Source organism: Triticum urartu, chromosome 6A, assembly GCF_056163025.1.
Source record: "Triticum urartu cultivar PI428250 chromosome 6A, HENAU_Tu73, whole genome shotgun sequence".
Taxonomy (NCBI): Eukaryota; Viridiplantae; Streptophyta; class Magnoliopsida; order Poales; family Poaceae; genus Triticum; species Triticum urartu.
In genome coordinates, this window is record NC_141878.1 from 471,107,141 (window position 1) to 471,118,112 (window position 10,972).

Below are 10,972 nucleotides of genomic sequence, written 5' to 3' on the forward strand. Positions count from 1 at the left end.
GGGGGAAGCAGGGATGGGGGATCTAGCGTTGGCGAAAACGGGGTCGTCATCTGCGAGGTCGGCCCACCGGATCCTCACCGGTGTCGCGCCAAGCGGAGCGGCAGAGGGGGACGTGCAGGGCGCGGGAGGTGACGGAGACGGGGGCGCCGGCAAGGAGCAGGCGGCGGGGACGGCCGAGGGCAGGGGCACCGGCGAGTCGCCCGGAGGCGGAGTCGCAGGGGCGTGCTCCATCTACAAGCCGTCAGCCAAGAAGCATTTCCTCCTTGACCTCCCACAAGCGACTCCCACACTAGGATTTCCCCGCCTCCCATCGGCACCGCCGCCGATCTGCCTCGTCTCCTGTGGCCTTAGGGCCATTGAGGCATAGTGGATCCCTGTTCTTGCTGGTGGAAGGGCTCCTACTTCATTTTTAGGTGTATTTTTTTAGTTTGTACAAACTTTGCGTTCTGCTCAAAAAGACGAGGCAACAACGACTCCCTGGCGATGGAATAATGTTCTCCCGCCTAGCCTCGGTGGTGTGTTTAGCGTCATTAAAGGGCATGTGAAGGTCTGTCTCCGAGGGATCTTGCGTGAGTCGTTTGGTGTTTCTGTTCCGTGGATCTGATTGAATCCGGTTTTCATTCGTTTGTGTTCGTGTTTCTATCGGCTGGATCATTTCAATCTACGGTCCTACTCATCGGCGACGGTTACTGTTTTTGTGTGCTGGTCCTTTCGGGCCTTAACACGATGAATTCCCGGTTGTCTATTATAAGGTTTGCCCATTTCCTGTTTGGGGGGGGGGGGGGGGGGGGGGGGCGATGATGGCAGCGCGTCTTCGGCTTGCTTCAGTGTTTTTAGTCGTTGTTAGGTGGTCTACGGATATGAATGTAATTTTTATTGCTTCTTGTGTTCTATGTATGCCATGATGTTTGATGAATAGGTTAAAAAACTTCCTGGAAAAAAAACGTAAAAGAAAGTTTTTTTTGCGAAGGTATATATAGTCGATGAATGACTGCACGCAGGCGATAACCACTGCATAATCTGAATTGTCGATAGGGTGATCCTTTAACTGTGCAATAACGTTTGTTTCTGGTGCTCCCTGAGTGGTCGCATTAAACTAATCTCCATGATCGTTAAGTGGTGACAGTTACTTTTGTTTTTCATGTTCATGCATGGAGTGCATGGAAACAAAAGCCTGTAGGTGTACAGGCTTACAGATATGCATGCATGCGGATCGGTCTGCACTTCTACCCGCAATGGCTGGTGAAAGGAGCGCTGAAAAGGTGCATACGCAACCCTGCGCTCAAGACTATTTGTCGTTGACACGAACTGCGGTGCTCATTGTTTATTACTAGGAGCAAAAGGTGGCTATAAATAGGATGACTCGGTATCAAAATATTAGTTTGCAAAAACATCTTATATTTTGATATAGAGGTATTTCCCAAGAGCATTTCACTTCATACTTCATATTAGACATTCACAAATACTATTTAGACTATCTTATATTTCTTTACGGAAGGAGTACATACATACTCAAGTAAATTCCTATCTAAAAGCAAAAGATAGCTATAATAGGCTCACTCTGCCCTGTAAGGGATTCAGAGAGGATATGCAACTGACATTAAGGGCTCGTTTGATAGTGAGGGGATCCTCTCGGGATACCGGCCCATTCCCTGGGTGGATACCCCGCGTCGAAAATCAGCCCTGGGCCAGGTCCCTGGACATTTGGACGCTCAAACCCACGAGGTTTTCTCGGTCCGATCCCCACCATTTTCTCGGGATAGAATCCACACCTGGCGACACCATGAGAAATTCCCCCGTCTCGCTCGCTCGCGAGCCTCTCTCCCCCACGCGGCCGCCGCCTCCCTTCCATGGCACGCTCTTCTCTGAAGCTCCCCCACGTGGCCGTCGCCTCTCTCCCATGGCTCTCCTCTCGGTCTCTGCAGGGGCCTCCGCATCCGCCGTCCTCGCCGGCCATGATGGCGACGATGACAGAGGGGATGCATGTCCATAGGGGCTCACCAGCAGCAAGATCCGGATGTACCTGGCTAAGAAGTCAGAACTGGGAACCCTCCATCGGTGGTGGTGCGCCTAGATGTGGCATGAAGCATGATCTGATGGGTAATGGTCGAATGGTGTTGCTTCGATTCATCGTGTTCTGCACTGATTGTGGATTGCCCCTTTGAACCAAACGACGGTGCCAGTTTTCCACGGGTCTTCTAGTTGGCAAAGCAAATTCTAACCGGGGCATCCATTCCCTGGAAATATATCCCACCTACCATCCAAATGAAGCCTAAAGGTTTTGGAGAGGATATGCAACTGACATTTTCTCGTAACTGAACTCGATTGGTCGCGTTCGGTGAGGCAAACAAGGCCAAAGTTGGCACAAGCAATGACTTTTCCGTTCACCAATATTTATATGAACAAATAGCAAGTGTGGTTTACGTGTTGTGCTCTTTTCAGCGGCGTTATTGGTGAAATTATGCTGAACGGAAGTCCAAAAAAATGTAAATGTTGTTTTACAAGTTTTGATCGATAATACTGGAAGTCCCATAATTTTAAAACCAAATTCAATCCATGCACTGAAAAATAAAACTAGAGTGAAAAGTGGTCACTCTAAAAAAATGTCAATTATACTATTTTCAACAACTATGATAAATACTTTGGCTTTTCATTTCTCAAAGGGCTGATAGTTTTTTATTTGACTTTTCTAACATGGTATGTTGATGCATCTTGTGTCATTGTGGTTTGTGGACAAGTTATTTCTTCATAAAGGAATGAGTATATAAATTCCCATTTGTACCCCAAAGATGGCATGCGTGACATACACCAATCTTTGTAAGGGTTTTACCACAATTAGTTGGATGCACCAAATTTAGAACGAATTACCATATATACTATGTTTACTAGTGCCTCAAGAAAGGAATAACCAACCAACCTATCCATTTATATATTGTCTACTCACGTATATATACATGCACAAAATTGAACTATTCATCCTCTAGTCTCGCTCTCCTCGCTCCTGTTACAGAGAGACGCACCCGGAGATTTGGCTCCTCAAGAACAAAACTAATACCCGGAACCTTTTGTGAGTATATCTTTAATACATGAAAGTGTTTTCTTCCTTTAAGTTGTTTGTAATGATAACTGATTGGATCGCAATGATGTCTTGCTCAACTGTGACACAGGAACATGAAGCACATGAAGAGCTCAAAAGATAGCTGCCGGATGGTACAGTTGCTACACAAGTTACACGCCACAAGAGACACGGCTCGCAGCTGGGGGTGTACAGCACCTGCTATTGTGCAAAGGGATCCCATGCATGGCACCCATCAGGAAGAGACGAGTCGTCAGGGTCAGGGAAGTGGGACGCGCGTATATCGTCGCATGCACGCCCGCGCACAATCGCACAGGGGCACAGTGCCAAATGCCCTAGTCGGCATTATTAGCCTCACAGTGAGACAGGCGCCACAGATGAAAGCATCTGGCCGCCATGCGGGCGGCCATGCATAAGCTCATCATTCTCGTGCTCTCGATCACATGCAACTATAGCTAGTATGAGGTATCTATGGACTGCCAGCGCCAGACGGGGAGAACATACACAGATCATTTAGCATCCTCTTGCTCTTCGATCTTGCAATGCTAGCCCGGGATTCGTAAGGCATTGCCACTTGCTATACTGTTCTCCTTTTATGTATACTGCTGTACTATATATGCTACTCCCTCTCACGGACATGCAGACAAAGGTCAACGAGAAGTAAATGCCAATTCATAAAGGTGTGAAGTATTACCATATTCTGAAGTGCGATTTATACAGCCCCATGAAAGAGCAGTCACAGATCATTGGCAAGTAAGCACATGCATGCAGTATATACTGATTACGTGTGCAAGTTATATAAATGCCCACCTATATGTTCAAAATATTGTGTATCTGTTGCTGGCTATATTATTTCACCAGACAAATCAAGGGGGTTACCCACAAAAAATAACGAATCAAGAGAATTATATAATGAGTCAAATTTACAAATTCTTGACTGCACTGCACACACACTCTTAGTTTCGAGGTAGTCATACTTTTCGACATGTGCAAACAACATTAAGGCGATAGAAACTCATATTATAAATTTGTCACATATATATTTCTTCTCTTTCAACTATTTTCCAGCGATAATGCCACATTTTGGAGATCATGTTTACTAACCAAAACCAAATCTAGTAAGTGATGTGTCATGTGTTAATAACCGTACAACTTTCAAACTATACATGATGTGATATCAAGGATCTATGTTTATATGAATGCACATGAAAATTTCCGTAATTTCGCATGAAATGGCTCAGATTCTTGTTAGTTCCATCCTTCTATACTGGATCTATAAATATAATAATTGCACCAACTACATACATCACTGCATGTACAGTTCATGTACAAATTGATAGTTCAAGAGATATGAACCATTCAGTACAGACCTTATGTTTATTAACTAGCAGTCAGCAGAACAATTCTGAAAAGTTGTAAAATAATAATCATGTATACTTATTTACCACCCCGCATAATCCGGCACCAATGCAGAAAGGTTGCATTTTGAACTTAGTTTGAGTCCTAGTTTACATTTCCAGATGCACATTAATTAAGCACATGATATAAGTACACATGTTCTTGTTATGCATAGATCATTAGGTAGTACGTAGTTACACCTTAATTATTCGTGGTTCAAATATGATATCCATGGTTCATAGATACTTCCGTCTTCAACAATTTTCCCACACAAATAGGTGCATCATCAGAAACTTATCAAACTGTACCACAAAACTAGTTAAGGATTCAATAGCACTGGACTTAGCTATAAATAGATGTACACACATTATGCCCCAATACAACAACATACGTAAGTTGTATTATGATTTGATGTAAAAACAACATAAAAATGATATTAGGTACCACCATATGTTTGGCACATGCCTCATTATATCTTAATTACGGACAAGCTATAAAATTTTCATCATTTCTTCAAATTTATATACGTAGATATGCTGACAGAATTAATTATTTTAGAATAAAAATAGATGAACCACCTATTCTGAGTCGCTACTTTGCTCAAACAAAATGATTGTACTAAACCAAACAAATATCCCTTAGCCAGGCATCTCAATAGCTGCATACATGGACATCAAATATACTGGATGTTGCTGACATATTTACAATATATGTTGAGGCACGCCATATATCTGGTTCAGTTCATCTTGTCCCATACCCCATGAAACACCCCCCCCCCCCCCCCCCCCGGACACGTACTTGGCTTTTTCACCGTGGGATCAGGCTTATTAGTTTGGCGACCTCTAGTATACATGAACTAGTATGTATGTCGTTCATTTGGTTGCCACAACAAGATGGATAGCCAAATAGCTTAATGATACCAAGTAGATATGGACAAAAATATAGCACATGTGTTGTCATTTCATCTTTTCATAACAAAGCTACCAACCTTGTCTGGATGATTGGCTCAAGGCAAGGTCATCTTACCATAAGTCATGTAAGGGCATCTCCAGAGAATGCTAAGCATAATGACACTCGTACTAGAAAGAATATATATATGCATCAACTATGGTTACATCAATTTGATGCTCGTTAATTAGTGGTAGTGCCTTTTTGTCCACAGAAAGTGGAGAACATATTGATTTATTGACTTACGAAATACAAACGAAAAGTACATATATTGCATGACAACTAATAGTAGGCTGTTGATTAAGTTAATCTCAACCTACGTCTACAACTTATTTGCATTCAGGACAACCAACAATATATCTTGTTTTATTCACCCATAAAATAGCTAGCTAGCATGCATGTATGTATATATAGAGGTATGCGCAAGCAAAACAAGAGCTTTAGGGGTGGATTCTCAGGGCCTCTTGTGTTCACGAGAAATAGAAATATTTGGTAGGATTCACTCTTTGTATAATTTTATACACATCTGTTATTTGTTCCGCATGTTAATTAGAACCTAAAGATGTTTTTGTGTATGGGCACCTTGCACTCAAGTTTAAAGGAATATCCTTTTATCGACGTTCAGTGGCTCATGTGTTTTTATGTTTTTTCAGTTATGTAACTAAAGACATTTTATTGGAATTGCTATTTCCTTTGGTATTATAGTCTTCAGAAAAGCATGCCATTGCAATCTCTGATACAATTTTTTATCTTTTGGAATCATGTCAATCATATAAAACTAGGATTCTATAATATTTTTCCTGTACCTAGTCAAGCATACAGGATCAGCCTTTTCAGTTTCATGTTTGGTGTAGGATCAGTCTCAGTCCATGGGGATGCTCTCCTATCACTAAAAAAAAGGCACTTTCCCTGAATGTCAGCTAACCTAGCCGTACCTTAGGAGACAGTCATGAGTAGAGAAGCAACTACTCCAGCACACACACAACATATATATGTTTAAAATTGATGGTACGGTTGTGCTGCATGGACTAAGCATGGAAGAGAGATCGAACTAAAAATAAAACAAAGAGAACTAAGAAGCTGCAGAAACTTACATGTAGGAGATACTGTACTGCTTATCCATTCTTTTCGTGGTGGTGCTAGCTAGTGGTGTGTTTCAAGCCAAGCCTCAGTCAAGCTCACAAGCATACCCTCTTTCCCTTTTCACCTTCACGCCTTACAATGAACCAAAGGTACGTACTTTAACTCTCGAGAGGTTGAGCAGAGCACCGATCCATCTATTCTGAGTTCCCCAACCCTCCCTGTGCAAAAGAGCTGCGTCCCCTCCTACACCTTGCTAGTTATGGCAGCAGGCCGGCCGGCCTAGTCGCCTTTGCTCCCATCACGCCCTGCGCACATCCGCACACCATGCATGCAGTCCTAGCTACCCGCCGGCCGCCGCAGTGAAAAAGAAAAGGCGCTCCGTGCTGCGATCGATGGAAGCAAAACAGCAGAAGCCCGCCACAGGAAGAAGAGGTTCGAAGATGAAGAGAGGGAGCTGCATGCCGCTGCTGCCACTGCCAAGTGCCAACAATCGCACAGCTCCCCACTGTTGCTACTCCAACTGCAACAGTGAGGAGGGGTTCGTACTACGTACCGAGGTCCCCCATAAATTCCAAGCGATCGTACAAAGAAGTTATGGCCAGTGCCCCCTCTTTACAGACTGCCACGACCATAAAGATCTCTTGGACTGTGTGCATGCATGCACTCCTCAAGGCCCAGACAATCCAAACTATACAAGATTTGGCCCACTCCATGGGTTTAATTCCGTGTTCCCTCCGGCTCTCACAAGGGGGCAAAAGAAAAAAAAATGGTGGTACGACGACTACGTACGCGCGCTGTCTACTCTCTACAATGGCGATACAGGACTACTGTGTACGAACGAGTATGATACATGCAGCTACAGATGTGGTGCGCAGGAGAAACACAGTGCGGTACAGTGGGGGTAGAAAAAGGTGGCGGCAAAAAGGCGAAATAAAAGGAATGTGCAGACCTTCCTCCGGCCGTAAATATGAGATCGATGATGAGCAGTAAAGAACGGAATGTGTTTTTAAGATCTCACCTGCGAAAATATAATGTCGATCGCTGTTCGGACTTGTCTCTTGCTGCTGCATGCGTGAGGGCTTAACGCGCCATCCATGTACGGCCGAGTTGTGCGGATATTTGATCTACCAGAATATCAGTTCACAAGTAATAGCATGTTACGGAAAAGTATTAGGACCTTCTTATCTGGCGACCGTTCGCTGGAGGGGTTGGCATTTGCAAACGTTTTGATCACAGTTTTACTTGTCAAGGGGTGACAGTTTCTTCGGAACAACCTGGCATTTTCTGGAATGAAGGCTCAAAACTGCCATCCTCCCCAAAAACACCCCCTGATACAACTAAAATTGTCAAGAAAAAAAGTTCGAATGATATGCTCTCCTAGAGAATGGTCGCCAGTTAGCTTTTTTGAATTATTAATGTGTAGTGCTGGTTTTGTCCGAATGCATTTTGATGGATTTAACTCATATCTCTCGTACTCCCCCAGTTTCTTTTTATTACGTATACAAGATATGTTTAAAGTTAAATTACATAAAGTTTGACCAAAGATCATATTTAAAATGTCAACACTTACAATACTTTACTTATATAGTATGAAAATTAATTTCATGATGAATTTAATGATTTTGGTTTTGTATCATGAATGTTGATATGTTTCCATATAAAATTGGTCAAACTTAACCAAGTTTGACTTCAGACAAATTGTATATGCAGACTAAAAATAAACTAAGGAAGTACTATGAGACCATGAACAAAAATTTGCACACGGACAAATGTTATCATATGTATGAAATGGGCATGCGATTTTGCTAAACATGGGCAAGTATTGAAGCACAAGCACATGGAGAGGGAAAATAATTAATGGTGGACAAGAGATGACACTGATTTGGGAGAAAAACATTAATCTGCCTAAGCTTAATTTCTTTATGACTTCTCAAACCAACACAAAAATTTCAAGTGCCGAAAAGGGGGCAAATGTTAAATCCCTAGCTGCCGCTATCATCAAAAGCTTATAACTGAATCACATGAGAAGTGAGATGACGAGAAGAACCGAAAATCAAATGGTAGAAGAAAGAAAGAATCGCAGAACTTTCCTTTAGGTCACAGATCGAGATCCAAGCCTGAATGCGCCTCCCTCTTGGAAGACGACGACGACGACGGAGACGATGCCTCGGCACCGGCACCATGCGAGGGGAACTCTAGCAGCCTCAGCGTATGGTCCCTTGGCCGCCATGCTGATGCGGGCATCTGCAATGGCAGTGCACTGCCATAATTGCTCGACTCGTCCCCGCCATCGCCGGGATGCTGCGGGTTGTCAAGGTTCACGCCGAACAAGCGCACGCGCTTCTTGGTTGCCGTCGTCGGGCTTTCGATTACCGGCACCGAGTCGAGCACTACTGGGGACCCTGCGGTTACACTTACGCCGGCGCCGCTGCCTTGCTGTTGCACTGTGAAGTGCAGCGGCGGCGGCGGGCGCGGCACGAGGAGTGGTGCTGGTGTGTGCGGAGGCATCCTGGCGGCCGAGCCGAAGAGGATGACCTGCCTCCCCATTGTGGGGTAACTGGGGTTCATGCCGCGGAAGTCGAAGCCCTGACGGAGACGGTGCTCGTAGAGCGTGGCTGGCGGCGAGGGCGGCATGAAGAACCCTCTGCCGCCGGCGCCGAGGCCCCACGGGCTGTAGTGCGACGTTAGCGGCATCGGAAGCGGGAGGCGGGGCAAGCGGAGCGGGTCTCTGGTGTCGGCCCGGCGCTTCCAGTCGATGAAGAGGCGGTGTCGCGCGGCCTCGCCGGCGCCGCGCGAGAAGGAGACGGTGTCCCCAGCGTCGAGGCGCTTCTCCTTGACGAAGCGGCTCCACCCTTTGGTCATGACGTAGCTCTGGCTGCTGTTCCAGTAGGAATAGCGGAAGCGCCATGGCTTCCCGGCGCTGTCCTCGAAGTTGAGCAGGAGGCCCTTCTCGTTGGCCGCCGAGTCCAGCGGGAAGTACTTCTCGGCGTACTGCTTGGGGATGACCAGCCGGTTCAGCTTCCCCACGTCGCTCGGCGTCACCACCTTGTCGAACATGTGCTCCTTCTCCACCGCCTCCGCCACGCCGCCGCCGCCGCCCCCGCTCCCCGACGCTCCGGCGTCATCCCCAGACCGAAAGGGAGGGCTACTTCCAGCCGGCGACGCAGACACGGCCGCTGACGCGGGTGTCGAGGCCGACGCAGAAGCAGAAGGCGCGGCGGCGCTGGTGGCGGCCGCGGCTGTCATGAAAGGGATCTCGCGCGGCATCGACGCCTCTTCCTGCTCCTCCTCCACCTCCTCCTCTCCTTTAGAAAACCTACTGCTTGTCGCAGTAAACTCCATGTATGTATGCTTGGATACTTCTTCCCGTGGATTACTGCGGCATCCCGATTCGCCAACAGGTAGAGGAGAGGAGGAAGACCAGATCTTGAGAAGAGGCAAGCAACTATAAAAGAGCTTCCTTCGCTGCCGTGCCGCCCAGTGGTTGTTCGGATCGGAGCGAGAAAGCAGCAATCCTGGATCCTTCTTCTTGTTGCCCCTTGCTGGCTTCTGCCGAGACCAGCAGCTTGGCCTGGTGCTCGAGAATAGACACTGCGGCTGCAGCAGAGCTATAGCATGTAGGTTGGGCACTACTAGAGAGGGGATCCACCTATGTATGCGTGTATGTGTTGTTTTTTCTCCTAAGAAATTCTATATCGATCTTGAGCTGCGTTCGCACCGAGGGAGGGAGGCGAGCAGAGGGGAATTGGCTGGGCCGGCATGCATTGACGCGCGCGCACTGCACGCCTAGCCGCTGCTAGCTAGCTCTGGGATGTGGCAGGGATGGATGGAGTGGAGACGGGGATGGCCGGCAATATGGATCGATGGAGACGGCCAGCCGGGGAGGTTGGTGGGTGCTGGGTGGGCGCGCGCCCGCGTGGCCAATATTTGTGGCTGGCGCTGCTGCAGTTCGATCCTCCCGCAAGGGGGAGAGGAGACTGAGCTGCCCTAGCTACAAGATTCCTCTTCCTTGAACTCACTAGCTAGTGGAAGTGGCAGCTGCTTAGTGAAGTGAAGTGAGTCATCTCGCTGTGTTTTTCCCCCTCTCGCCCCCCTTTCCCCTCGTCCGTACTATAGCTTCTTTCCAGGAGCTTCATCAACCTTGGTTTTTTCTCAAGCACTTTATTTTGTTTCTCTTTGTGAAAGAAGGTGTGCGGTTTTTTGCAGCGTTGCGAGCATAGAGATCGAGCTAGAGAAAGAGCTGGGAAAAGTGGGGTGTACTGTGCAACGTAGTGTGTAGTAGCTTTATAAAGGGCAGAGGGCGGTGGGGGCCCATGGATCGCGCTGGGTTGGGCTCATGTGAGCGCTCGTCCTCGTCACCATACGGGTATACGTATACATCAAATATCACTCACACGCCTGCCTACGGGCGTAGCTGCAGCTACTGTGCCTAGCTCTCGTGTAGGCAAGTTCCTAGGCTGGTCCTCC

At 46.8% G+C, this 10,972-nt stretch overlaps 1 protein-coding gene across 1 annotated transcript; it reads right to left on the minus strand.

Annotated features, from left to right (window-relative positions):
• Positions 1–5,294: 5,294 nt before the first annotated feature.
• LOC125512344 (B3 domain-containing protein Os02g0683500-like) lies at positions 5,295–10,650 on the minus strand. The gene has a single exon (XM_087528355.1). The coding sequence runs from the start codon at positions 9,845–9,847 to the stop codon at positions 8,603–8,605; it is 1,245 nt and encodes a 414-aa protein (XP_087384481.1). The 5' UTR covers positions 9,848–10,650; the 3' UTR covers positions 5,295–8,602.
• Between the last annotated feature and the right edge of the window lie 322 nt (positions 10,651–10,972).